The sequence below is a fragment of the Penicillium taxi genome (genome assembly GCF_028828555.1).
Source record: "Penicillium taxi strain IBT 34144 chromosome Unknown utg000001l_segment0_segment0, whole genome shotgun sequence".
Taxonomy (NCBI): Eukaryota; Fungi; Ascomycota; class Eurotiomycetes; order Eurotiales; family Aspergillaceae; genus Penicillium; species Penicillium taxi.
In genome coordinates, this window is record NW_026643203.1 from 232,557 (window position 1) to 259,857 (window position 27,301).

The 27,301-nt window shown below is 46.5% G+C and overlaps 11 protein-coding genes across 11 annotated transcripts; 6 read left to right on the plus strand and 5 right to left on the minus strand.

The window, feature by feature from the left end:
- Window positions 1-128: 128 nt before the first annotated feature.
- Window positions 129-1,455, minus strand: N7495_000091 (basic helix-loop-helix domain-containing protein; the record flags this gene model as incomplete). Its single annotated transcript, XM_057202761.1, has 2 exons — window positions 129-1,330; window positions 1,389-1,455. 2 exons carry the CDS (start codon window positions 1,453-1,455, stop codon window positions 129-131), a joined length of 1,269 nt encoding a protein of 422 aa, XP_057066834.1.
- Window positions 1,456-2,474: 1,019 nt separating this feature from the next.
- Window positions 2,475-7,151, plus strand: N7495_000092 (cytochrome c oxidase assembly protein; the record flags this gene model as incomplete). The annotated part of the gene is made up of 8 exons (XM_057202762.1): window positions 2,475-2,536; window positions 2,608-2,719; window positions 2,833-4,005; window positions 4,139-4,252; window positions 6,203-6,405; window positions 6,469-6,538; window positions 6,608-7,049; window positions 7,105-7,151. 8 exons carry the CDS (start codon window positions 2,475-2,477, stop codon window positions 7,149-7,151), a joined length of 2,223 nt encoding a protein of 740 aa, XP_057066835.1.
- A 406-nt stretch (window positions 7,152-7,557) lies between these two features.
- N7495_000093 (replication factor C subunit 5) lies at window positions 7,558-8,906 on the plus strand (the record flags this gene model as incomplete). The annotated part of the gene is made up of 6 exons (XM_057202763.1): window positions 7,558-7,644; window positions 7,703-8,325; window positions 8,383-8,551; window positions 8,610-8,708; window positions 8,772-8,827; window positions 8,879-8,906. 6 exons carry the CDS (start codon window positions 7,558-7,560, stop codon window positions 8,904-8,906), a joined length of 1,062 nt encoding a protein of 353 aa, XP_057066836.1.
- Window positions 8,907-9,410: 504 nt separating this feature from the next.
- Window positions 9,411-9,962, plus strand: N7495_000094 (uncharacterized protein; the record flags this gene model as incomplete). Its single annotated transcript, XM_057202764.1, has 4 exons — window positions 9,411-9,460; window positions 9,517-9,575; window positions 9,637-9,753; window positions 9,871-9,962. 4 exons carry the CDS (start codon window positions 9,411-9,413, stop codon window positions 9,960-9,962), a joined length of 318 nt encoding a protein of 105 aa, XP_057066837.1.
- Window positions 9,963-10,024: 62 nt separating this feature from the next.
- N7495_000095 (mitochondrial 54S ribosomal protein uL16m) lies at window positions 10,025-10,865 on the minus strand (the record flags this gene model as incomplete). Its single annotated transcript, XM_057202765.1, has 3 exons — window positions 10,025-10,200; window positions 10,275-10,745; window positions 10,808-10,865. 3 exons carry the CDS (start codon window positions 10,863-10,865, stop codon window positions 10,025-10,027), a joined length of 705 nt encoding a protein of 234 aa, XP_057066838.1.
- A 271-nt stretch (window positions 10,866-11,136) lies between these two features.
- Window positions 11,137-14,550, plus strand: N7495_000096 (replication factor C subunit 1; the record flags this gene model as incomplete). Its single annotated transcript, XM_057202766.1, has 5 exons — window positions 11,137-11,226; window positions 11,336-11,360; window positions 11,411-11,501; window positions 11,572-13,859; window positions 13,919-14,550. 5 exons carry the CDS (start codon window positions 11,137-11,139, stop codon window positions 14,548-14,550), a joined length of 3,126 nt encoding a protein of 1,041 aa, XP_057066839.1.
- Window positions 14,551-14,768: 218 nt separating this feature from the next.
- Window positions 14,769-16,528, minus strand: N7495_000097 (uncharacterized protein; the record flags this gene model as incomplete). Its single annotated transcript, XM_057202767.1, has 9 exons — window positions 14,769-15,013; window positions 15,068-15,192; window positions 15,259-15,262; window positions 15,320-15,665; window positions 15,721-15,806; window positions 15,860-15,981; window positions 16,038-16,207; window positions 16,263-16,450; window positions 16,507-16,528. The coding sequence occupies 9 exons, from the start codon at window positions 16,526-16,528 to the stop codon at window positions 14,769-14,771; spliced, it is 1,308 nt and encodes a 435-aa protein (XP_057066840.1).
- Window positions 16,529-17,825: 1,297 nt separating this feature from the next.
- Window positions 17,826-19,720, minus strand: N7495_000098 (ribosomal RNA-processing protein RRP9; the record flags this gene model as incomplete). Its single annotated transcript, XM_057202768.1, has 2 exons — window positions 17,826-19,298; window positions 19,358-19,720. The coding sequence occupies 2 exons, from the start codon at window positions 19,718-19,720 to the stop codon at window positions 17,826-17,828; spliced, it is 1,836 nt and encodes a 611-aa protein (XP_057066841.1).
- Window positions 19,721-20,011: 291 nt separating this feature from the next.
- pre1 (proteasome core particle subunit beta 4) lies at window positions 20,012-20,862 on the plus strand (the record flags this gene model as incomplete). The annotated part of the gene is made up of 4 exons (XM_057202769.1): window positions 20,012-20,234; window positions 20,295-20,544; window positions 20,606-20,729; window positions 20,785-20,862. Coding segments are annotated over 4 exons (675 nt in total), but the record flags the coding sequence as incomplete, so codon positions are not given.
- Window positions 20,863-22,100: 1,238 nt separating this feature from the next.
- Window positions 22,101-23,888, plus strand: N7495_000100 (ubiquitin carboxyl-terminal hydrolase family protein; the record flags this gene model as incomplete). Its single annotated transcript, XM_057202770.1, has 2 exons — window positions 22,101-22,683; window positions 22,738-23,888. 2 exons carry the CDS (start codon window positions 22,101-22,103, stop codon window positions 23,886-23,888), a joined length of 1,734 nt encoding a protein of 577 aa, XP_057066843.1.
- A 290-nt stretch (window positions 23,889-24,178) lies between these two features.
- Window positions 24,179-26,940, minus strand: N7495_000101 (uncharacterized protein; the record flags this gene model as incomplete). The annotated part of the gene is made up of 4 exons (XM_057202771.1): window positions 24,179-26,057; window positions 26,111-26,355; window positions 26,414-26,749; window positions 26,905-26,940. 4 exons carry the CDS (start codon window positions 26,938-26,940, stop codon window positions 24,179-24,181), a joined length of 2,496 nt encoding a protein of 831 aa, XP_057066844.1.
- Window positions 26,941-27,301: the final 361 nt, after the last annotated feature.

A 27,301-nucleotide genomic window follows, 5' to 3' on the forward strand; every position in this document is an offset into this window, starting at 1 on the left:
TATCTTAAATATAAACGCCCACTTGCCAGCGCGTGCAAGATGAAGCCTGCTCAACCAAGGCGCTGAACCGCTCGAAATAATAAATAAATAGTCATATTCGCGTCACGGGGTCATGTGAGATCATGAGATTATCGAGGCATGGCAAGCCCGTTGACGCCTTTCATCCCTGCTAGTTGGTTCCGCAGGACCTCGTTACCAAGCAGGATGTCCTCTAGCCAGTCTGCGGACTGTGTAAGCATGGCGCTCTTACTAAAACCCCCACCTCGGAGTCCAGGAACTAGCGAACACAGATCCTCAAAGCCTTGGCGAATGAGATTGCGCCGCTTTTGCTCTGACAGAATATGGTTGGTCCGTTTTTGTTCCTCTGAAAGGTTTTCTCGAGGGAGCTTGCTACCCGGTTGTGCCTTTTCTTTCCGAGAGACATGGGTCACCGCATTTCGAACCTTGGCACTATTGGGAGTCCGAGACTTTCGCGACGGCTGTTCTATCTCCTCCTCATCTGAAGTTTGGTCATCTTCTTTGATAGTTCGCTGCCGCTTGCGAGGCTGGGAGTCATCTTCGGGTTCCAGACCACGCAAGGTCGTACGTTGGTTAGGCATATTAACCATACGTTCTGGACTCGGAGCACGGGTATTAGTAGTGCTGGTCTGTGGCTCAAAACAGTCCAGGTGATCAAGTAGCTCTCTAGTGCGTGTTTCCATGTCTGGTTGGTCAGGAGGGGCAACATAGCCCTGGTCCATAAAACTACCATCCGAGCCCCAGTGGAGGCCACGAACTTTGCGATATGGGTGGTCGGCGGGAATCGGATCACGCACATCGAAAAGCATTTCAGAAGTGTGAAAGCCGGTAGATATTCGGTTGCGGGATGCTGAGGGACTTGATGCTTGTGTGTGAGCCACATGCTGTGAGCCACGTCTATCATGTGCACCATTAGCGGACAGAGGCTGACCCGCAAAGGCCGGGTGCGAAATTGCAGATCCGTTCATACCACCTTGGTAAAGCATTGAGGCTGTAGCATAAAGATCTTGACCTGCCGCACTCCCCGCCATCAAGCTCGATTTGCCAGGCCCATGCTGTTGGAATGAGGGATGCGACAACGAAGTACTGGAGCCCTCAAACGTTGGTGGGAGCTCATCAGACCAATCAAAGTTGAAACCAGAAGATTTATTCTGTTGTCCTCGAAGCCAGAAATCATTTGTCAAGTTATTGGCGTTCATTGTAGAAAAGAAGTTGTCAAGCATATTGGATTCGTTATCGTCAAGAAGAGAGGGACCCGGAGGTAAAGCGGGGGCTTGTTCAAACGGAATATCCATGGGAGAAAGAAAGCTGTCTGCGCTGTCGTTAGTTACATATTTCTTCTGTATTTCTAGATCAGGTGGGTATCCTACAGCCAAATGGGCCAGCTGCTGATGGGGAAAGGCGGCCGTTCTGGACTTCGGGGCCCGGGCCATCCATGGTCACGTATGGTCAGCAGGCCGATCAGAAGAGATTCAAACCGGGTCAGTGGTTGCCGCCCTGATATTCTCAGAAGACGTAGACCAAGAATAGCTGGTCATTCCTTGGCTGGGATGGCTTCTCGCACTTCACAGGCCACCAATACAGATCTTGGTCTCTTTCGTGTACAATGTAGCAAAGAAAGCGCAAATATGACTATCTAAAGAAAGGACTCGGTGATGATGAAGGGTAAGTAAGTGCGTCCGAGGATGGAGGAGCTAGAAGGAGAGTGGGATGTTGGTGAGTGATTGGGAAACGATAGAGACGTGATGATCAGTCCTATTGATGCTATCGCTCAGCTTTGGCCTCGGATCACATGTAAATTTTCCCCAAGTAAATTACATAACAAGTACACCAAAATTACCATAATTAATACATCTGTTAACCTCAACAGACAATTAATCCTGCGAGTTCTTAATTTGGGGTAACTCAAAACATCTCTATCAATACTTATTATTCCAGCATTCATCAATTCTCGGCCTCCCTTAGTCCGTGTCGGCTCGGCTTTGTTCAAGAGCGAACGTGACCCTTGCCCCATTTGGCGCCTATATTAGTGCATCTTCCTTGCACGCCACGAACTGGGGAACTATACCTAAACACATACCTCATTACGAACATTACTGGCAATTATCACTTGTCTCTGAACATTTGTCATTTTGCACTTCTTTTCTCCTGTGGACCCTCATCTGGAAGAGGTCTACTTCATCGACTTGAGCAGCCCTTACGCAAGGCCTCAGCCCGCGTCACACAGATCCACGGTAGATCATAGGAAAACAACGATCGTGCAGGTGTCAGGTTGCTCGCTCAATTTCTCCAAATACTACCCAATATTCAGCTTATTGGCAGCCCTGCAAATAATAACCTGATCTAGAGCTTGATTGGCTCAAGACAGAGGGAACATTGAATTCCACTTCCCCCTTCACCGGGTGTAATACTTATTTTGACCCCGGTAGATCATGACATGAATGGCTCCCGACACTATGGAACCTAGAGTCGGGCTAAGTCTCCGTGACAGGCAATTCAGAGCCCAGATCCTCAAACCGTGAGTTTCACTCCATCTCATATCGTCAGTCCACGCGATATACAGAGTCATTTTTTAACCATAAATCACAGTATACTGCGTGCGTATGCTCTGGTTTATCTGTCATCTATCACCCCCAGACTTGTCACATTTATTCGCCAACTCAGAAACAAGGATGAATCTACTAAGGAAAAGCTTCAAAGGGTGTGTGAAGTCCCATGACAGGCCTTAAATGATGTCATAACTTCCTCGTGCTTTGATGAGATTAGATTTTCTTGCTTCAAAATTGAATTGCAAACTGACTATCAATCTTACAGTTTGTACAGATTCTGGCTGGGCCGCTGCGCATTAACAGCCTTCCCACATTCTGCGGTATCTTGGTAGGGGGCTCGACCCTCCTCCCGGTGCTGTTGTATCGGATATGCACATGGATTGTAGCTGGTCTCTCCAAGGGTAACATCCGAATTTCTCAGAAAGGTGATCGCCTTATTCGATTCGTCACTGCGTTTTTCTCCGCGTGGTTCAGTTTTCAACTATTGAACAGAAATCGTGTCATTGCGCGAGACGTCAGCATAGAAGGGGCATTATCCAACTCGGAAGACTTGAGTAAAACTCCGGCCAATCCACTACAGCGTCCTCAACTGGAGTTGGTCGGGCGAACAATGGACCTTACTATTTTCACGGTCACAAGAGCATTAGATGTGGCATCTTGTATTGCTTGGAACCGCTGGTACCGCCGACGAAAGGCTCAAAACAGGTGGACTGTCATAGAATCTGCAGTTCCGGGCTTGGCTGATGCCGGGGTATTCGCCATGAGTGCAGCTGTTGTCATGTGGGCATGGTTCTATCTTCCTGAAACGTTACCGAGAACCTACAAGAACTGGATCGGTGGCATAGCAAATGTGGATGAGAGATTAAAAAAGGCACTTGTCTTAGCCCGTCAGGGGAACTGGATATATGGACAGGATACGGGACAAGGTTCCCTTCTGGGATCAATGTGCAAAGACTTCAATATGCCAGATGAATGGGGTGACCCAGCAAGAACAATTCCAATTCCATGCGAATTGGTGCATATGGGCCATGGCCCTAGCTGTGAGAAACACGCGGTGTCCCGCTTTGTCAGAACTTTTAAGGTTGCTTGTGCAACATACATACCACTCCAAATTGTTCTACGCCTACGAAGAATCAAAACACCAGCTGCTTTGATCCGTGCTATCTCCGAGGCCGGCCAGTCATCTGCCTTCCTTGCGTCTTTCGTGGCCTTGTTTTATTACTCCGTGTGTCTAGCACGAACACGTCTGGGTCCCAAGATCTTTGGCTCTGAGACGGTGACTCCTATGATGTGGGATTCTGGGCTTTGTGTTGGTGCGGGATGTCTCATGTGCGGATGGAGCATACTGGTTGAGAAAGCGCGGAGAAGACAGGAGTTGGCGCTATTCGTGGCACCTCGGGCTGTGGCCACAGTACTGCCACGGTTGTATGATAAAAAGGTATGTTTTAGAGCCTCGCATAATTCTAGTCGTGGGTTACACCTAAACGGACCATCCCCCTCCATCCCCCGAATGATCGGTGACTATTTCGAATTGTGACTCCATGCTGATTCGTTGATTCTCTCTCTTTTAGTATCAATACCGTGAGCGTTTTTTGTTTGCTCTAAGCGCTGCAATTCTTCTCACTTGCCTTCATGAAAAGAACAGTTATATGGTTCGTGGTGTGTTTGGAAAAATCGCCAAAAGTGTATTGAACGCTGCTACTTGAGAAGTATTTTTTCTGGTCTCCTGTATTATTAGATCGGACATTCGTTAATTGAGCAGGATGCCTACTTGTATTACTACTATCATTAATTGGACTAGCAAAAAAGCAGGTTCAAGATGCTGTTTTTCACCTATTCCGCTATAACATATACCTAATGTACCAGGCAACCTAAGAGCTCTTATACATATGGTCACCGTCACTCTCATATAGTAAAACAATCGGTAGAGAAGTTAAAAATAGTTGACTCGGGCGATGATTTTTACGTATAGAATGTATAGGACGCTGTCTAATCCAGTGAGATGTTTGATAACTATACCTAGCATTACAGCTAAACCTATTTGGTTGAAAACACCTTATTTCTAGGGCATTCTAGGTGTTTGAGTGTAGTCAAAAAGAATACAGATCGCTGTATTTACTGTACTCAAGGGTGTAGTCCCTCTAACAAATCTCGCTCTGTCCGGCCATTGTGAAGGAACCATACTACATGTTGCGCGTTGATTCAGTCTTTATTTCAACGACGGCATTCTCCATTCCGCCAATATTTACTACAAGCAAAACTTCTTGACTCAGCCAGTAAGCTAGAGGAAACCCTGCAGTGGTATTCACCAGACCGGCTTTTTCCTGTCAAGGAATTGGGAAACTGGGGTACGTGTGACATTACATGGTGTGGCCCTGTAGGAATCCGAAGTAAGCACAGGCTTCACTCTTTTTCTATACGCCCTATATGACTTTCATATTCACATTCTCACCAGTGTCTTGTGCATCCTCCTTCGACTATGAGTCTATTTGAGTTACGCAACTCCTTCCGATAAATTTATTCAAGCCAACTATGATCCACATCCTTCTTGCGCTAGACTACCTTCATACAAAGGCTCGGCTTGCTCAGACTGGTATGCATCTCCCAGTCTTCCTGAAGTTTCCGGTTCTTGATCTTGAAATTGACTCGAAACTTGTCAGATATACAAGAAAAAGAAATCATACCTCGCGTAAAATATGAGTCAATTCTTATCGATTTTGAAAAATCAGAGATTTCTGATCACACCACATAAGTCTGTCGTGGACCGGGTGATACATTCTGCTCGCAAACTTACCTAGGTAGAGATCCTGAGGTGCACAGTCGCTTTATACTACCTACTATCTAACTTTGGCGAAGCGTGATTGATTCCCGAGATCCCAATATACCTAGGTAGGTATCAAATTTGAGCATAAATAACCAATGATCTATCGGGCCCGGAGGTGCTGGCAGCTTTCGACTACTGTGAGATGAAAAATCGATATATGGAACCTTAATGTCCTTATATGGGTATATATATTACATCTATTCAGTCCTAGCTTCCAAGACTACGTGTACTGACTACTTTGGTAGGCCTGGAATCTTTTTGAACAGGGATATCTCTTTAATGCTCGTGATTTTTCTGATGAGAACGTCTCAGATAGTCATCATTTGGGCTGAAATGATAGCAATTATTGGGTCGAAGGAGATACTTGAGAAAGCCAGTATGCAGCTAAGTTTTTCGACAGTGATGGTAAGGCCAGAGACGCAGCCTCTGTTTCATCTCCGTCTTTATATCTGATTATTTAATCCTTAGGCACTTTGAAAACCCCTATTGAGATCCCCTCTATCACCTTGAAGAAGTTAGGGAAGAATCTTGAAGGTGCACCACAGCGCCTATTTATCTATTTTTCGCGAAGAATTCATCGGTGGTGACTTGACCGGAGGCTTAATCCTCGGCGAAAAAGTTACTTTAAGATCCTGAGTTGAAGTCGCGTTAGCTTAGCAACAGAAACTACTCCGGAGTCCGTCGTAGATAACTATAGGATACCTAATGCGGACTAGTGGAATTGCTTATCGATAATCAATATCACGTGCCCAGTATTGCGGATACTTCAACACAAATCGGACCATGCAATGATGCCATTTCATAATCTAAGAACATGTTTTTCAGGTCACTCCCCTTGTGGGGACGGGTCATAGTCTCTGGAACCATTCCGCAGCAGTCAATATACTTCCGCAGAGGTATTTTGGAAGCAGAAAAGAGGTTCTTCTCAAGGAATGCCTTCCTGCGCAACAAACAAAATGCCTCTTCCGCACCCTTCAGTGACCCCAAAACCCAGAAGAGTAACACCTCTATCTTGTAATATTTAACCTTGAAATCTATCATTGAAGCAATAAATATTCTAATAGCTCTCTCAATCAGGTATTATACCATAAGTGTCATACTTGCAACCACTGCTCTCGCCTACGGCTCAGTTCCTCTCTACAAGATGGTATGCGAAGAGTTTTCACGCCCATTGAATTTGAAGAGCCTTTTAGATTGACAAATATTTTGCTGGTAGATCTGTTCACAAACTGGATGGGGTGGTCAGCCTATCCTCACCCACCGTACTGGCGACGGCGATACAGCGGACCGCGTGAAGCCTGTAACAGACTCTCGCCGACTGCGCATCACCTTCAATGGCTCCGTTTCTGACGTATTGCCTTGGAAGTTTACCCCACAGCAACGAGAAGTCCGAGTATTGCCGGGTGAAACCGCGCTGGCCTTCTACACTGCGACTAATAAGGGACCCCAAGATATCATTGGAATTGCGACATACAGTGTGACACCAGGTCAGGTTGCGCCATACTTTAGCAAGATCCAGTGCTTTTGCTTTGAGGAACAGAAACTCAACGCGGGTGAAACGGTCGATATGCCGGTCTTTTTCTTCATTGACCCTGACTTTGCCACTGATCCGACTATGAAGGGAATTGATACGATTACTCTATCTTATACATTTTTCAGTGAGTGGAACTGACTGCTTAGGTACTATGGATTGCTTGACTAACTCTCAAATAGAAGCGAAGTATGATGATAATGGGGTTCTGAAGCCCATTGCATCATAACCGCACTTCGTGTTGATTTAACTATTTCAGGCTCATGTGAGGATATCCAAGAAATTGGATAAAGGCACTTGTACCAAAATCTCACGTTCAATACTTGGACGTTGCATATCATCTCATCTCGACAAAGATTGTGTTTGTAAGATATCAAGGGACTCATTAGGCTGCGTGAAATGCCACATGGGACATTTTATTGTATATAAGAAAATTGGAGAAATAATCTCACATTTATTCCGTAGAGTAGAGTAAATCTTGAAGCTATTTCGTAAGTACAGTTCAGCTAGAGGTGTCGATGCACGGACCACTCATTAATTAGGCGCGTATTCCGACGCGTTTCTCCAATTTCGCATTTTCCAAAGCCCACTGCCGCATCACCTTTCGACCTGACCAGAATTACACCAACCCCATAATGGCTTTGCTAGTAGACAAGCTGCGCCCGAAGACGCTTGATCAACTTTCATATCACCCTGAGCTCTCCGACCGTCTACGGTCATTGGTATGTTTGTCCACCTGTGTGAAGAGCAAATACTTATCTACGAGTATTTTACCTACAGGCTCAAAGCGGGGATTTTCCCCACCTATTAGTCTACGGCCCATCTGGCGCTGGAAAGAAAACACGAATCATCGCGACCCTGAAGGAATTATACGGACCAGGAGTGGAAAAGATCAAAATTGACGCCCGAGTCTTCCAAACGACCAGCAACCGCAAGCTAGAATTTAACATCGTTTCCTCGGTTTATCATCTCGAGATCACTCCCGCTGATGTGGGTACCTACGACCGAGTTGTAGTGCAAGAATTGTTGAAGGAGGTTGCCCAGACACAACAGGTCGATCTTTCAGCGAAGCAGCGGTTCAAGGTGGTCGTCATCAATGAAGCTGATCACCTCACTCGCGATGCCCAGGCTGCGCTAAGACGCACAATGGAAAAATACAGCCCAAACTTGCGTTTGATTCTCTTGGCGAACAGTACCTCAAATATCATTGCCCCCATTCGATCTCGAACCCTGCTGGTCAGGGTTGCTGCGCCTACAGAAGACGAGATCTGCACCGTGCTGCAAAATGCGGCAAAGAAGGAGAAATGGATTGAATCGGAGGGACTAAACAAGAGGATTGCCAAGGAGAGTGGACGGAACTTGCGCCGTGCGCTCCTAATGTTTGAGGCTATCTACGCACAAAAGTAGGTCTCCATATGCTAGCTACTACCACTAAAATGCTGACGGTCTTGGAACTATAGTGAAAAAGTCAACGACAAAACACTCATCCCTCCCCCAGATTGGGAGGCACTTATTTCAACCACTGCAGATGAGATTTTGAAAGAGCGATCTCCAGCAAGGCTTCTGCAAGTCCGCGCACGGCTTTACGATCTCTTGACCCACTGCATTCCTCCGACTACAATCCTCAAAGTACGTGTTAAATGTTTTGGTGGCCTTTTACAAAATACTAACCTACAGTGTCTCCTAGACTTTGACATTCAAGCTTGTTGCACAGGTCGATGACGCGCTCAAGCCCGATGTGATCAAATGGTCTGCATTCTACGAACACAGAATCAAGCTTGGAAGTGTAAGTGCAACATGAATCCTCCAGGAACGCTCCATATAGAGACTAACATGCATGTCAATATAGAAAGTGATTTTCCATCTCGAGGCTTTCGTGGCCAAATTCATGCGCATTTACGAGAGGTTAGCTTTTCTAATATGAGATTCTGTGAAGCTATTACTAACATTGCTTAGTTACTTGATGGGTATGGACTTTAACTGAAGGGGGATGCTTAATTCATGATTTGATTATTTTGCTCTTCGCGAGCTGGATCTTGATTCATTCGGAACTGAGGAATGGATCGCCCTGGGAAGTTGCAAAAATATGATAATCCCTAGTATCAAAACATTTTTGCGCCATTTACTCCTTTCTCTGGCGCCAGGGCATTTGGTCATGGGTTCTGGCGTTTTTGATATCTTCTGCCTTGAACTGCGGCTTGTATAAGATAGATATTCGTAGTAGAAAAACATGAATTCGCAGGTAGTTATACCAATCTCTGCAACAACTACTGAAGCCCCATAAACCCTATATTTTGCTCCAATAGGCAATAAGTAGTTGTCATACAATGGTGACTTGGGAGGCGTTGGACTTCACTGGACATTACGTCATCCAATGCTATAAATGCACATTATGACAACGTCTAGATTCTTACCTTTTACAAAAATATTCAATTCTCATACTTTCATTATCCATATCATTAAAGCTATCTGCCCTCGGGATCGAAAGATGTCTGACTCCAGACTGATGGATGTGGAACCTGGTGGCGAGAGCACCCAGTATGCACACCCTATCCTGCCACTGTATCGTTGTCCCATTAACATAATTATGTAAGGTACGAGTCGATAGTCGAGTTTACGAAACCTCCTCCGAAGCAGACAGGTCAGCTAGGTGGTACGCCATATAACACTCGGAGCCCTAGCGGAATACCAAACAGCGGCTGATTTTGTCACAGAAGGCGCATCGCATAACAAAAGTCACACTGTCGCAGGTGTAGGCGATCCTATTACTAAGGACGATGAATATACCCTAGCACAGAAGTTAGGAAGAGGGGCCTGTGAGCCCAGCAAAGGTAAGTGCAGAAAAGATAAAGGGTCTAAATTCCTGATATGAGACATAAAATATCCACCGATGGCCTGAATCCAACGGCGCAAGGAAAAACTTGCATAAAGCTGATGATAATGTACAGAAGATCTTGATCTTGACGCGGCAGCCGACGCTGCGGCTGTACGGGCCAGGAGACAACAGGGGTATGGGCCTGATCCAAATGTCGGTACTTAGTTCAACATAAGAAAGGACTGAGAGAACATATTGAGAACAAAATTCATGCGGAGATTGCTCGTTTATTGAGGAGCGGAGGGGTCGGAAGATGTGCTTTGCGGCGAAGGGCTTTCAAGTTCGTTGGTTCCAAGTGGCGGGTTTCTGCGCGGGCGCTTGAGTGACTCGAGAGTGACACCGTTTCCAAGCTTGGTAATTCCTACAACAGGAGGGTCATCCTTTTTGACAAATTCCCAGAGACCTAAGTTAAAAATTAGTATATGAAGCAATGTGATGTAAACAGATTATTGCGAATTTTCACAAAATAACACATACCAGGCAATTTGTGGCCAGCCAATCTGAATGCCTCGCGAGCAACCTTCTCGTGCAGATCTCCCTTCAATTCAAAGACAATACGGCTCACGGGAAGTCGGACAGTCCAGTAGTCGAATTTACCCTTACCCTTACCCATACGCTGTTCATTACCCTTGGTGTACACACCAATGTTGGCAGCAACACGTTTGTAAAGCTTGTAGTTCATACCGCGAAGACGGCGCTTGATAGTCTCCTCTGCAATCTTCAGAGCTGACGCCGGCATGCGACGGTCGTGATCTTTCATCCGCAGTCCGAACTCTCCCCACACGACTGTTGTTCCTCGTGTGGATCCACCAGTTGCAACGTGTGGACGACCCTTGGGCGACTTGGATCTCTCGGCAAACTTTGGAGTAAGCCAGTCAAGGGATTTTGGAGTTGTAGAGAAGCATCGTGCCAGGGAGAAAGTAGCTAGTGATGAACCCGTGGACAGGCCTATATCGCGATAGTCAGTTTCGAGCCGGGGCCTCAGTTGCGAACTCAGGAGGAGTTCGTACATGTTGGTCGGACAAATGCTGATAGGGGTCCAGCAAACATCTTGATCTGAGGACCCATTGTGACCGGAAGAAGGCGATAATGCAATGGGCAGATAGCGACTGTTCCTTAGTAGGCCGAAATGGAACATTTCCATGTCGGCAGCGCTAGGCTCTATTTAGTCTAAGTGAGGTCACGTGAGATACAGGCCTCAGGTCACGTGTTATCCGTCACGTCGCGTCAGCCTACAACGCGGAGCGGTAGCCTTACTAGCAGCCAAGCTTGTTTTGCATGCTCACTTTGGTCTTTATCAATAATTTCACCCATACCCGTATGTTCGATTAAATTGAAGATGCCTTCTGATATCAGGAGCTTCTTTGGCGGCAAGCCAGGTCAGAGCCCTAGCAATGCCTCTAAACCTGCGACACCTGCGAAGAAAGAGGTAAGTTCTATTTTGGGTGAAGCTTCAACCTCCACGTCTTGAGCTTTTCCATCATTCTTTTTTCTTTTTATTTGAGAATTATAGCTGAATCTTTGGCCTAATCATGTAGGATGCATCCTCTACAAGAAAAAAACGTACGGTCTACGCATTTCTTCCTCCCAAACATGACCTAATGATATCATAGGTAGTCGCAAGGTAGTTGATGAAAGTGATGAGGATGAGGATGTTGCGCCTGAAAAAGCATTGACTCCTAAAGCAAAGCCTAGGGGCAAACCGTAGGTCTTTTCTTTCCAGCCCACGTTGGGGTGCATCACTGGAAATTCTATTAAACAAATTCCTACCCAGAAAGCCCGAGGAGCCCAAGGGAGAGCCCACAACCACTTCGGACTACTTTGCCACCAGCAAGAAGCGCGGAAGAGCCCCCAAAGTATCAGTTGAAGCGCCCGCCGCCAAAACCGATACGACTAAGAGCAATAGAACCAAAAAGGCCATAACCATTGTCGAAGACGATGCCCATGGCGATGATGACATCTTCGCTAGTGAATATGGCAAAAAGAGAGATGATGATTACGTCGCAGAAGGTGATAGCGATGATGACGATGACGATGACTTCGAGATTCTCGATGTTAAACCGGCGAGCAAGAGGTCACAAAAGCAGACTGTTTTCGATGACGACGAAGACGATGATTTAGTAATGGAAGACATGCCCAAACCTGCTCCGAGAGCAGCCACACGTGCTAGCCGGAAACGCAAGTCATCAGCGATCATTGACAAGGACGAAGACGAAGACGACATTCCCAAAGAGACTAGGAAGCCCGCGCCTCGAGCCAAGGCCGTAAAACCTTCTGGATCACCAGCTGCCAAGAAGCAGAAGGCTGCTCCTAAGAAAAAGGCAGCAGATGAAACGGAAGATACGGCGATCCAGGCAATTTTTGACAGTATTCCACAAATCAAGGCTCCGTCACCACCCCCCGAAACTGCGGAGAAGAAGAAGTTCCAATTTGGTGCCCAGCGTTCTCGCACACCACCAGTTACCGGAACCAGGGATATTCCTGTTGGCGCAGAGAATTGCCTAGTGGGTCTGACATTTGTTTTTACCGGTGTCCTTGACACCTTGGGCCGTGAAGAGGGCCAGGAACTAGTGAAAAAATACGGTGGTAAAGTTACAGGAGCTCCCAGCTCAAAGACAAGCTATGTCGTCCTTGGTGGCGATGCCGGCCCTTCAAAGCTCAAGAAAATTGCCAATTTCAAGATCAAGACCATTAACGAAGACGGTCTCTTTGAACTCATTCGACGCATGCCCGCCAACGGCGGGTCTGGCAAGGCTGCAGAGGCATACGAAGCCAAACAGAAAGCTAACGAATACAAAATTCTCGAAATGGCTGCTGAGATCGACGCAGAGGAGAAAAAGCAGCAGAAGGCTTTAGCCAAAGCTGCCCAAGCCAATCCTGGCGTTACTCCGCAGGCATCGCAGTCTACAGATGTGGATAGCCTTCTCTGGACTTCGAAATACGCGCCAACTTCTACTGCGATGATCTGCGGCAACAAGGGCGCTGTGGAAAAAATTCAAGTCTGGCTGAGAAATTGGTTCAAAAATGCTAAGAATGATTTCAAGAACGGGTCTTTTCGAGCAATTATGATACACGGACCTCCAGGTATCGGTAAAACGACCGCGGCGCACCTGGTAGCCAAGCTGGAAGGGTTTGACGTCGTGGAGACCAATGCTAGTGACACACGGAGCAAAAAGCTCGTTGAGAGCAGTACCATGGGCGTTCTCGATACAACATCCTTGCAGGGTTATTTTGCTGGCGATGGTAAGAAGGTTGAGAGCGGAAAGAAGAAAATGGTTCTTATCATGGACGAGGTTGACGGTATGTCCGCTGGTGATCGCGGCGGAGTCGGAGCTGTCGCAGCCATTGCAAAGAAGACCAATATTCCTCTCATCCTCATCTGCAACGAGCGGAGACTCCCAAAGATGAAGCCTTTTGATCATGTTACGCTCGACATCCCTTTCCGACGCCCGACTGTTGAGCAGATCCGGGCCCGACTATCCACCATCTGCTTCCGTGAGAAACTCAAGATTCCTCCTGCTGTTCTCGATGCTCTCATCGAAGGAACACATGCCGATATTCGTCAAGTCATCAATATGCTGTCTGCTGCTAAGCTCGGCCAGGACGGTATGGACTTTGACAAAGGCAAGGAAATGTCGAAGGCGTGGGAGAAGCATATTATCTTGAAGCCATGGGATATTGTCAGCAAGATTCTCAGTGCTCAGATGTTCTCACCGAGTTCTACCACCACACTGAACGAAAAGATTGAGCTATACTTCAATGATCACGAATTCAGCTATCTCATGCTTCAGGAAAACTACCTCAGAACTCGACCTTCGCTTGCAAATAATTACCGCGATAGCAGAGAGAATAAGCTAAAACTTTTGGAGCTGGCGGATAATGCCGCCTCCAGTATCAGCGATGGAGACTTGGTCGATCGCATGATTCATGGAACGCAACAACAGTGGAGTCTTATGCCCACCCACGCCGTCTTCAGCTTTGTTCGCCCGGCCAGTTACCAATACGGAAATATGACTGAGCGACCCGCCTTTGCCAGCTGGCTTGGTCAGAATAGTAAACAAGGTAAGTACTCCACACATACAATTCAGTCTTGATGTTTTCTAATATTTGAAATTTCCCAGGAAAACTGTCACGATTTGTCAAGGAAATACAAGGTCATATGCGTCTCCGCACTTCCGGTAATCGGGACGAGATCCGTCAACAGTACCTGCCTTCTGTTTGGGATAAATCTGTCCGCCGATTGAGGGACGAAGGCAAAGACAGTGTGGAGGAAGTTATTGAATTCATGGATGCCTACTTCTTGACCCGTGACGACTTTGACGCTGTCATGGAGTTGGGACTGGGACCCATGGATCAGTCAAAGGTCAAGCTTGAGACTCAGACCAAAGCAGCATTCACTCGTCTATACAACCAGCGTTCCCATCCACTTTCTTTCATGAAGGCAAGTAACGTTGTGGCAACAAAGAAAGGACTCAAGGAGAAACCAGATATTGAAGATGCTATCGAAGAGTCAGACGAGGAGGAGGATGTCGAGGTCAAGGACGACGATGAAGAGACTGATTTGAAGAAGGATAAGTATGTTAGCGTGCCAAAGAAGAAGGGTGCTGCCAAGAGCACCGCAAAGGGAAAGGGTACAAAGGCTACTAAGAGCAAGAAGAGCAAGGCGGCAGATGATGGCGATGATGACGGCTTTATCGACGACAGTGATGAGAAGCCAAAAAAGCCTCGTAAGCCTAGAGCCAAGAAGGCTTAAGACAACCTCGCCGATACCATTATCTTTGTAGTAACAGTATGTCTGATTATTCATTATTTCTTAAGAGCGCAGCATCATTATCAATCTTGTGGTATCAGTCTACAATCAGCCTATCCTGGGAGAATAAATCATTTGAAGCACGTCTATAACTTTTAGAATAGTCGTCTATCTGTCTAGTGGAGAATCTATTGGTAGCCTGTAATTATCGTTGTCCCAGCCTACGTTTTAGGCTTTGTGACCTCAGTAAGTCCCTCCTCGATCTTCTTAGGCGAAGATTCGGGGTTCTTCTTCCCTCTTATCCCAATGATGCCTTTATTTTTCACAGCCCATTGCTTGCCTTCTTCCTGTCTCTTTGCGTCGTCTTCCCGCTTCAGACTTTGTCCACGCACTGGATAGACAGAGAGTAAGAACGAGATAAAGCAGCACGCAACCATGAAATAGTAGATATTTCGAATTCCATGTGCTATCTATCATTAGGAAAAGAAATTAAGGCACTTAGAATTTAGATAGAACTCACTATATGCCTGGATCGCGGCTGATTTCTGAGATCCAGTGAGCCCTAATGAAGTAGAGCTTATTTGAGTGGGATCGGCGACGATGGCTTTCAAAGCACTGACTGAGATGACAGATGATAGCTCAGTTCTGCAATTGAAAGATGTTAGTTGACTAAGAGCAGTATCGACAGCTTTGCGCCAAAATCGAACTTACTGAACTGTATTATTCAGAATAGCAGCACATGCAGCCAATGCCACAGTGCCACCTAGCATACGAACGAAATTTCGAGTGGAAGTGGCAACAGCCATTTCATTTGTCTTCACTCCGGCTTGAATGGCTATCAAAGCCGTCTGGAACGTCTGTCCTGAGCCAACGCCGCTCAGAATCTGGTACCCAACCAATTTGGCAATGGAAGTGTTGGGATTGATTGTGGAAAGCAGGCCGCAAGCGATGGTCCAGATGATAAATCCAACACGTAGATTGATGGTATAGTTTCCTGTTTTGGAGACTATAAAGCCTGATGTAAAGGATACTATAGACTGAATAACGATAAGAGGCAGGAGAAGAACACCAGACTTGATGGGAGAGGCGGATAAGATAACTTGAAAGAATTGGGGCAACTATAGACAGTCAGTACCAACGGCATACGGACCATATGTTCTGGGTAAGACTAACATAGTATAGGTTAGCATAGAACATGAATCCTGAGAAGAAGGAGACAGTCGATGCACCGGCCACAGTTGGAATTTTGAAAATATGCACTACAGAGATTTAGCTTTTCTTGGACTCTCTTTCAATACTAGGCGGCGCTCACTTGGGATCAGTGGAAGGGCTGCTATTTTGATTTCCACCAAGATGAAAACTCCGAGAGACACTATGCCGATGACTAACGGAGCAATCACTGCTGCTGAATTCCAGGCATATTGGGTTCCTCCCCTGCGTAGACGATGTTAGTATGATACGAGCAGTTTGGAAGGTTTAGGGTTGCGAACCAGGATATCGGCAATAATATCAACACGGCAGAGAGCAGCATTGCGGTGCATCCTAGATAGTCAATCTGCTTGAACTGAAGCTTCTTGCACACTGTCACTGGCTTTAATGGGAGAGCAAATACTGCGACAACAAGGGCAACACTCGTCAATGGAATGTTGATATACTGTGACTAGTAAGTATGGGAGAAATGAAGCTTCTATGGCTTTACGTAGGCATAAACATACAAAGCACCATCTCCACGACACTTTTTCCGTAAATATACCACCGATCAGAGGTCCAAGGGCATTGGCAAAAGAAACAACCATGCCAATGAAGCCCTGATAAGCACCGCGTTTTTCTAGAGAGACCACATCAGTTACAACAATCATGGCAGAAGTGATGATACCACCACCTCCAATGCCTGAAAGTGCACCTATACAGCTTGATGATTAGATATTGTGTCCAAAAAATACCACTTCTGGCACTCACGGAAGACAATAAGCATGATCATGGTCTGAGAGACGGCGCATATGATGGACCCAACCAGGAATATCAGAATACTGCCTACCAAGATATTCTTGCGTCCAAAAATATCTGAAAGACGACCATATAGTGGCTGACATGCTGTTGACGTCAACAGATACGCTGTCCCAACCCATGAGGCGATCGGAGCATCGTGAAAACTACGCCCGATGGTGGGCAGGGCGGTAGACACGCTGTCAATTTCATTAATCACCGTGTTGTTCCAACCTGAAGCCTCAGACCTTGAAACTCGACCTACATGGTTTGATCAAGAAGCGAGCCTAAAACCAACTGATGAGCAATTGCATGAATATATAGATCATGGACTAGGTATCTCACAGAATAGAGCACAACTCAATCCGACAAAAACAACGATTACATTTTTGAATGGCAGATGATTAGTCTGATCTTGAAGTTGAGTTTTCTCATTGATTGATTCAGTTGGCTGAAATTTGGTATCAGCATCCTCCTGTTCAGCTTGAGCTTGATGGTTCATAGACTCGGCCGGCATTTTTGAGGCGATGAAAGAAGGAATTCATGAAAGGAGATCAGGGACATTGAGTAAATCCGAATCCTGATTAGGACTGACTCATAGTCACAGAGAAGCGGTCAAAGATCAATGTCAAGATCGTCCAAGTTTTCATTCGTGAATACCGATATCTCCAGTAATTTAATCGTCTTTCATAAATTACCAGGTCCGTAATAAATTGGTAATTTATGAAAGACGGTTACTCATACACTAGAACAAGTACCAAGATTGATAACTATAACTCAGAAATTACCTGATACTGTAGAGAATTACCCAATTTCTCGATCAATTTACAAACACCTTCTACTCTCCTATTTGGCTTGATGCTTCCAAGTGTTTATCTGCCGGATTTAACTCCGGTCAGGATAAGTATCCGGGCGCTGATCTATATGATCCAGACGCATCCACGTATCCAAGTTACCATGTACCTAGCGAGAAGAACCTTGGAAGTAAATAATTCTACTACGAAGTATCTACAGCCCCGGTGTTGTCTTCCGAGCTTTCTTCTCAGATCATGTTTTCACCGGAGGGTGATAAGTTGGGCACTACAACCTTGAAAATATCTAGTAGATGGCGGTTGGAATGTGTTTTAAATATCTCAATGTCGATATCAACCGGTACTTTTCTATGCAAGATATCTATGTAGTAAAGTCCATGTAACAAGCCGACTCCCTAGACACCGCAACCTGAAAACACTCCGAATTTTATAGTTAAATCAGGTTTGGCACAACAACAACTGATAAACCCGAGAACTCTTTTATACATCAACCTCAGCAGTGGCATTGGGAGCAAATGAAATCTCGAAAACAACAGCACCGTTGCGACCTGAAGCCGAACTTCCCTCGTCATAGTTATTGGAGTAACACTTGAATCGGCCAAGGCGATGTTCCTTGCCAACTCCTGCAACAACGCACAAGCCCCGAAGTTGAGATGCCGATGCCGGTTGAGGTTTGGATTGGCCTGCATCTGCAGTCTCTGGTCGACGCTCAAGAATGGCGATCCCATTTACTACACCCTTAATCAAAGGTCCTGGCTCTTTTCTGTCGGCTTGTGCGTCAATTTCCATACTGTCTGAATCCGGTGTGGCATCAAAGGCAAGCGATTGATTAAGCTGTTTTGAGGGTGAATCAGCTGTAGAGTGGCTAGTACCAATAGGGCCTAATGGGATAATCGTCTTCTTCTCATCTGAGATGCGCCAAGCGCGAATGAAGCCATCCCAGCTGCCGCTGAGAACAATGTCGGTACCTGGGACGGTGGCCAGTGCAGTAATCCAACGGGGCATGGGACGCATGTGTCGGGCATTGTGCGCAGCAGTCTCTCTGTCGTCTTCAGGCGATAACTCATTCAAAGGGGGAATGGGATCCAAGCCGTGGGCGAGGGAGACGGTATAAAGAGGCTTTTTCTTGTGGACTGACCACAGCGAGATGGAGCCAGAGTCTGAACCGGTGACGAAGTGGTTAGGCGGAAGAGGAGCGATACAGTCAATGTTACACTCTTGGTAAGGTGCTTTCTTCGAGGCACCACCGCGGAATACAAGTTGAGCCTCGTCGACCACCTTCCATAGACGAGCCGTCCGATCTCTGGCACCCACACTTACACATTGGTCAATAGCCATGGCCGCAACTGAAGTGACGTGGTCCTGGTGACCAAAAAGTGTTTCGACATATGCATGACCAGCGCCACTAATGGACCAAGTCTTGATACACCGATCATATGAGCCTGAGAATAGCTGTTCGCCTGAGCTCATTGTTGAAATATGCCGGGCAAATGAGAGAGTGCAAACGGCATCGCGGTGCTGAGTGAATGTCTTGGTAGGGGTCAATGTCTCCGCGTCCCAGATCACTAGTTTCTTGTCGGCTCCTCCTGTGGCCACAAATCTTCCAGATGGGCTAACGGCAACGCACAAGATCTGACCCGTGTGCCCGTGTTCTTCGCCCGTTTCAGCATTCTTGCGCATGCCCCGGGCGTATAGCACTCGCTTGGGCTTCTTGCGCTGGGGGCGTGGTGGCCGTTTCGAGTTGCCATTTTGGTTGGTGGTCTCGGCAGAATCAGCGGGTGTTGCCAATTCCCATTTGGTCAATGTCTTATCCTTGGAAACTGTGTAAACGTAGGGAGCATGGATGGCAATGGAGGTGGTTGACTGGGTATCTGAACGGAAAAAGCAGTGGGGTGCGGTTGAAAATGATAATTTGGAAGCGATCTGCCGGAAAGCCCGTCCTTTGAACTCATCCTGAAAGATTTGTGGTTAATTATTGCGAATGAGATGCGTGCCTCGAAATGTTCACATACCACATCCTCTTTGAGTCGTTCTGCGATCAAGTCTCGATCGATCTCTGCAGCGTCAAATCCAGCTTCGTCGACTTCTTCCCGAATGTTGTCTAAGTAACGTTCTGCTAGTTTCAATCTTCGGTCTGCGGCCGTTTCACCGTCGTCGGAGTCCAATTCAGAGTCTTCTCCCGACAAATCCGATACAATATCATTCTCATCTTCATCCAGGTCACTACCAGAAATAGAATCTTCCCTCTCCTGGGCGCGGCGAGAGCCTGTGTCTTTTTTTGCGTCAACACCTCGTTTCTTAGTTGCTGGAGCTGTGGCGCGATCTTCTCTCTTGCGCTTGCGTTGCGAAGCAGGGACGGTAAAAAAAGAGGACATGGCGAAACCTCCAATTGTAGTACTTCCACAACCGTATTAATCCTATAAAAATTGCGGGTAAAATTCCCCGAGCAGGAAAACAGATTGTAGTGGTCGAGGCAATTTGGTTTCAACTTTTTTTTCGGGGAAAAAAAGCAGCCAAGCGGCGGCTGAGTCAGCGGGTAGCTGAGCCCGTGAGAGCTCCAGGCGTCAAGCTCACCGCGCGGTCATCAACCGACTACACACTTCCTCCATCATCTTCTCTGAACCTCGCATTTACATTTTTTTACTTTTGATTCAAAATAACCGCAGAAATGTAAGCTTCTTCCTTCCATTACCCATCAACCTTACCACTTATCATTAACACAACACCCTAGGGATGTTCTCTTGGGAATCACCGGCAAGGACTTTGTCATTATCGCCGCATCCAAGGGTGTATCGCGAGGTCCGACTGTCATCAAGGCCGAGGATGACAAGACACGACAGTTGAACAATCACACACTCATGGCCTACTCAGGAGAGGCTGGTGACACCGGTTAGTAGCTTGAGATCCGTATCGTAACTTGGCAGGATGCTGATAATCTGCTTTATTAAGTGCAATTTGCCGAATACATCCAAGCCAACATCCAGCTGTATACTATGCGCAATGATACCGAGCTCAGTACCCCTGCAGTGTCCAACTTCATTCGAGGAGAATTGGCACGCAGCTTGCGGTCACGGACCCCGTACACAGTCAACTTGCTTCTAGGAGGTGTGGATCCAGTCAGCGCGCAACCTAATCTCTACTGGATCGACTATCTGGCGTCATTGGCACCAGTCCCATATGCCGCCCACGGCTATGCCCAGTATGTTTCACCACGATATTGGAATTGGGGCCTGTGACGGATTTTGACTAACAGACTTCAGATACTACTGCCTTTCTCTCCTTGACAAACACCACCACCCCGACATCGACATCGATGAGGGCATCAAGCTCCTTGGCATGTGCACAGACGAGCTCAAGCGTCGGCTACCGATCGACTACAAGGGGGTATGTAGCTCCGAGAACCTTCTGTTGCGTGTTGTGACTAACGGATTATCTACAGATGTTGGTGAAGGTAGTGACTAAGGATGGAGTAAAGGTGATAGACTTTGATAACGATAAGATCATCCGCTGTGCTTAAATGGTCGACATGACGTTTTTACATTGGTTCACGGAATGATTCTCAAAAGATTCAAGCCTACATTGTGGCCCGTATTTCCAAATCAACCTAATGACTCAATTTGGACTTTTTATGCATTACCATCTCATGGCGAAGCAGCCTTGAAGTAATTCATCGAAGTAGGTCATATATATGTATAATATTCCTAGCCGAACTACATATAAGAACCATACTCACGGCATCTTACAACGGAACACACATTATCTTTCAAGGTTGTGATATATCAGAGGACCTAGGTACCTTGATCGAGGTCGAAATGACCGATATAATGAAGTAAGAGTGAAGTGAGAGTAAGTGAAGATTACCTAGGTAAGGTAGGAATTAATATGAATCACAGATAGCTTTTCCACAGTTAAAACCATGAAATGGATTGATAGTTTGACGCCTACTCGTAGCCAAAATGATATATGACGATACCCGAGGCATTCGACGAAATACACCAGACTTTCCGAAACGCTAATGGCTTGAAAATGTAGGCCAGAATAAGCAAGATGGAGACAGAAACTGACGAAAAGGCTCTAGCTCTTGCGGACAAATCTCGTGAAGAGTTAGCATTTTTGATGAGAATATAAGTACGGAATGAGTGGGCTAAGCTCCAAACATCCGAGGAGATGAAATACACGAAATCAAGCGCCCATGGTTAATGTTTCCTGCTTGATTTCATCGTGATTTTGAAGGCAGAATGCAACTCTCTCGAGCTTCCAGCACCTCACCCCATCCAATACCGATTTTACAAAACTTTTGCAAGTGTGTATTGAATCTAAAGAATCTACTAAGAGCACGAAAGTCAACACAAAGATATATTCCAATTGTTCTTGTGGTGTCTCCTAGGTGGAGTACGGAGTACTGAGAGATCTTGGATGAATTCTAAAAGCCGCAAACCAACAAAGAGGTATAGTAAAACCTGGCAATCGCGCGTCGATGGAGAAAAGAGTTAGATATTAGTATACAGAGTAAACAAAAACAAACCTCAAACAAACCTCCCAGGGTAAGAGTGATAGAATCCATCTAGGTAGTAGGGACCTAGGTATAGGTGGGCAGTTGCATTGTAATAACAAGCTTCCCAGGTGGGCTAGACCTACAGAAGCCAAGATAACATAATCAGCCCCGTAGTGACGCTCATCACGTGACATTTTGGCTTGTTTGCGACGATATGAGCTTCAACTCCGCAAATATCTTTTTCCTCCGCAACCATTACGATGTCGAAAAGACTTGCAGAGTTCCCATTGGAGGGTGTCCTTTCCCCCAAAAAGGCGCGTTTGAAATATGTCGACAATAATAGCAATGATCAACAGATGATAGAAGCTAGCGAAGAAGATGTGCTTCAGGACGCTGTAGCTGCGCAAGACAACTCAGATCTCTCGGATACCGATAAAGAAACGGCTGTCTACAGCTACCGACAAAACAAGCCCTTGGAAGGCTTTGACGATCTTTACCTTGATACCGTCAACCGCGCAATTCTCGATTTCGATTTCGAAAAGCTTTGCTCTGTCAGCCTTGTCAATTATAACGTCTATGCCTGTCTCGTGTGCAGCAAGTACTTCCAGGGTCGCGGTCCCAAGTCTTACGCTTATCATCATGCGGTTGATACCGACCACCACGTCTTCATCAATCTTTCTGACCAGAAGGTATGGATTCTTCCCGAGGGTTATGAGGTCAAGAGTTCCGGTCTGGATGATATCAAGTTTGTGTTAGAACCGCACTACACCAAGCGTGATTTGATGAAGCTGGATAGCAACACCCATGGGGTTTATGATTTCTCAAACAATTTGTACCGACCTGGTTAGACCTCATCCCCGAACATTTAACGCTGGCATTCACTCATTTTTACCCTAGGATTTGTTGGCATGAACAACATTAAGGCGAACGATTACTTCAACGTTGTGATTCAGATTTTGTCTCATGTCACACCTCTTCGAAACTTTTTCCTTTGTCACGAGTTCCCCACCACCGGCACACCTGAACTCGCTCTACGTTTCTCGACCCTTGTGCGCAAACTTTGGAACCCGAAGGCATTCAGATCTCACGTGTCTCCTCAGGAACTACTTCAGTACATCGGGCTCGTTACTTCGAGACGGTTTACTTCTACCAAACAGGCAGATCCCGTGGAATTTCTATCTTGGCTCCTGAATAATCTCCACCAGTCACTTGGGGGCTCGAAAAAGCTTTCCACTAAGCGTACTACTGCTGTGCAATTTGCATTCCAGGGCCAGATGCGTGTTGAAAGCCAGGCTATCACAGCACAGGCCGACGACCGAAATGAGCGTTTGACGTTCATCGATTCTGACGTCATTGAGAGCAAAGTCGTTCCTTTCTTCATGCTTACTTTGGATCTACCGCCAACCCCCCTGTTCCAATCGGCTGTTAAAGACGATATTGTTCCTCAAGTGTCACTGTCCTCCCTACTTCGCAAGTATAGCGGTCGCACAGCCACTGAAAGAGCGTCTAACCGTGTTAGACATCGACTAATTCACCCGTTGCCTCCTTATCTGATCTTTCACGTCAAGCGTTTCACGTCAAACATCTGGCTGTCCGAGCGCAATCCTACAATTGTGACTCATGCTTCGCCCGACGGCCTAAACATGGCACCCTACGTCGAGCCGAACCCAGACGTTTGGCCTCCATCTGAGCCCATCTTTTATGACCTAGTATCCAGCATTACCCTCGATACTTCCCTTGTTACGAAGGGCAACGTCGATGATGCTGTCAAAACAGTTGTCAATCCCACAACTGGTGCTAAATCGACTACCGTTGATCACAAGGTCGCATGGGTCGCTCAGATCCGCGATAAGGCAGTAGATCGTGAGAATGCCCGTCAAGACAACGACGAAGATCGCCCCAACTGGTATGAAATCCAAGATTTGTCCATTAGAAAGGATGAATCCGAAATTATCCAGACTCTTTTCACGAAAGAGACCTACTTGATGGTTTGGGAGCGCCGAAAGGTCCCTGGAAAAGGAAAGGGACCGGCTTCGGAAGCCAACTAAAGCTGATAATGATCGCTTGAAGCTCACCTCAAGTGGTGAAGATGCCGACTGATGAAACCCAGGGGATGTTCTAGAATTAGAAGGTCTCCAAATCTGTGACTCTTCTTTCCTTAATTGGATGATGTACTATTAATCTCTCTGAATACGACGTATGAATTAGCAAATCCCAGATATTCAGATTTCCAATTCTTGTGCGATGTATTATGCTATTCATACCAAAAAAAAAAAAAAAAAAAAAAACCACCGAAACCCCTATGGGATAAGAAAATAGGAAGTTGATGTTTTTCTTATCATAGACTGCCCCAGCTGCAAAATCTTCTTCCAATTCTCATGGTAGAGCCAACTAGGAAACCCCATACACCGGCTCTTAGGGCAACCTGCATGCCTCTCATAAGGACCATCCGCCCAGTATACGCAAATACGTCAGACCAGGAGCCCCCTCCAAACCATAAACCGATAGGGCGAAGATCTGAGAACTGTGCATTAGGAGAATGGTGCAAAGCGAGATAAGAGTGGGCCAAGGAGCGGAGAAGAAGAGATTCAATGGGTGACAGAATAATGCCACTGATGAATGCAGCAAGATGAGATGCCAATGAATCCACAGGGTGAGCAGAGAGAAGAGTGACTCTGTGAGTAACGTGAAAGCCAGACGACCGCCTTGCTAACGGCCGGGACTGGACATTGGAAGGAGCTGGCACCACAGCTTCGGAAGGAAGTCCTGTGGTTTGAGTTAAATCCACAAGAGGCAATTCAATATCGCTTTCCTCGTCAGTCGCCTCTTCGATTCCATCTGGGAGAATGGTCGTAGTTGTTCCAAAAGCATTTTCGTGGGGAGAGATGGGATCTGGTCGGTTATCTACGCTCTCCTGTGTTGGGTTTTGAGGTCGACTTTCGGATGTAGAGCCTTCTTGGGCTGCTATGAAGCTCGCCGCATTTCTGATTGGGCCATTCTCACTCTCTATCAGTGGTGGCTGTTGCTGAGCACTTTGATTTTGAGCCTGATTTAAGATCAGGGCTTCGAGAAACTCGGCGATTGATCTGCGGTCAACGGTAGAGCCCCAGCGGGAACCGCTTAATCTCGATAGTGGGGAGGTAGGCAAGCCTTGTGCGTTGCGAGTACGGTTCCCTAATAGCTCCAGTTGCATTGTGATAATGTCGGAACTTTGGTGTATCAAAGAGGCTCTGACACGGGGTGAAGTGGGTGGCGAGGTCTCCGGAGATGAAGGACGGGAGAAAAGTGTATTCGAACGTGAGCCTTGTCGAGTTCTCGTTAGACTTCCATCTTGTGGAGGATTACTTGATTGATTCGGAGCAATGGAGGAGCTAGATGGTGCACTTGTCCGTCCAAGCATGGCCATGTCCGAGAAGTCGCTGCTCATCTCACCGGGAGATTGAGCCATGCGATTCTCATTCGTAAGTACTTGGTTGATATTATTCAACCCTGCTTCAGCCATCTGTGCGGCCTCTGCTATAGCTGGTAAGCTTCGTGGCAAATGAACAACTGAGTTGGCATGAGTAATGTCCCCCAAGGGCCGAGCTAAAGAAGCACTTGGTTCGACCATAGTGAGGTTATGGCGAAGCTGAACCTCATCGAGCTCATGCTGCAAAGACTCTATCGTGTCACGAAGGTTGTCCATTCTTTCTTGATCTAAAGCCTCAGTGGCTTCCTGGTCTGTCAACTGCTTTGAGAAAAGACCGAATGCCGAAAGCACCCATCCTCGGAACACGACAAATTCTTGCTTTATATCCTCCAGCCACGTAAGTTTTGCGCGGCGAGTTTCCTCTTCCGATCTGCGCCCCAAGGTCGGCACAACCCATTCGACAAGATTTTCCTCAAAAACGACTCGAACGGAGAGGTCATCTGCACGAGGGGGTTTTGGTAGTTGGCGCCGGATTAGCCGGTACAGACGATCCTCTAGTCCTGGGCGGAGGTAGAATGCATAGAGAAATGCCAAGACACCGGGAGATGCCAGTAAACGCAGTAAATATCCGCCAACAGATGGAATGGAGAAGTCGTTGGGGAGAGTCGGCAACTGAACCAAAGACTGCTCACTGAAGGGTATGGCAAGTCGGATACTGGGAAATGCGTTTGATGGAACTAGGGAGAGGGTTTGAAGCAAAGAATACATGTAGGTCTCCAATGATAACAGAAGCATGACATTTCTCGCCCTAAGACCAAGATCAGCGTCACAGGTTCCAGTTAGCAGGGCAGAATTGCTTACATTTGATATGTGAGGTTAAGAGACAAGCGGACTCCGCGAAAGAGACTTCCACTACCAGTGAAGCCCAGTATATAGTCTCGGAGTGTGATGAACAGACGTCTCGGCGGATTATCCCGAGCAATCGCCAAGCTGCTGGACAGCGCCCACGCAGGAATCCCGGCACAGTAGAAACCAAGTAGTCCAGTTGCACCTCTCTCAGAACGGATGACGTTAAGAAGTGCCGCATGAGTGTAGTGTTTGTATGTCTGTGACAAGTAATCAGTATAAATTCTCCACTATCTACATCAATGATATCAATCTTACCATGATTCGCGCAGTGAGAGATGAAGTCCACCAGGTCCCAAAAAACACAAAGATTTGGTCAAGTGTGGTAATTACCAGGCCAAAGTCATTCTCAGCTGCGATCTGATTGATCTTCTCCTGCTCATCGGACTTGCTCGCAGTTCTGTCTTCGCCACTGACGACTATTCCCATTGTAGAGAGTATATCATTCTTGGCTCTGCGAAGTTCCCGTCCTAGAGCTTTGGACTCTGGGTTGACGGGATGCCCTCGCACGTCATACTGCTGAGAGTAATTGTCGGCATGAACATCAGAGATCCCAATAACTGCCCGCTCAGGAGGTTCATAAGGTGAGCGGCCCTTGTCAACAGTTAATACATTGCATTGATAATAAACTGGGGAACAAGAAATAAAAAAGGTAGGTAATAATCTGACAACGCTATTCAAATGAAAACAGATCAATAAGACCCAATGATTTGCAGATAGAGATCTGGGGTGAATGGAGGGTTCCTTACTAAAGCGAGCCTGTTCAGATAAGCCTGACGGCCCATTGTGAGGAATTATCGAGATATGGAGAAATTACATTACACCCAAGAGGCGTCATTCATTCTTTGATGGATGGAGATGGAATAATTCCAAAACGATAGCTAGTTAGGGGTGGTAAGCGATTTGATAAGATCAAGCTGAAATCAGGCAGCAAATTAATACCTTAAAAATTAGGCACAAAGCGTGTTTGGTCGCTTACTTTGTACTAGCGCACCCCACTAGTGTATTCCACTTCGTAGTAGTACTCTTTAATAGCGGTCAGGTCAACCCCAGAAACTAGTTAATTAGCAACTTGTAGTATCTCTAAGGGCCTTTTTCTGTCGTGCAAACCAAGATATCAAAACCGTGCTATTTAATAGTCCAGAG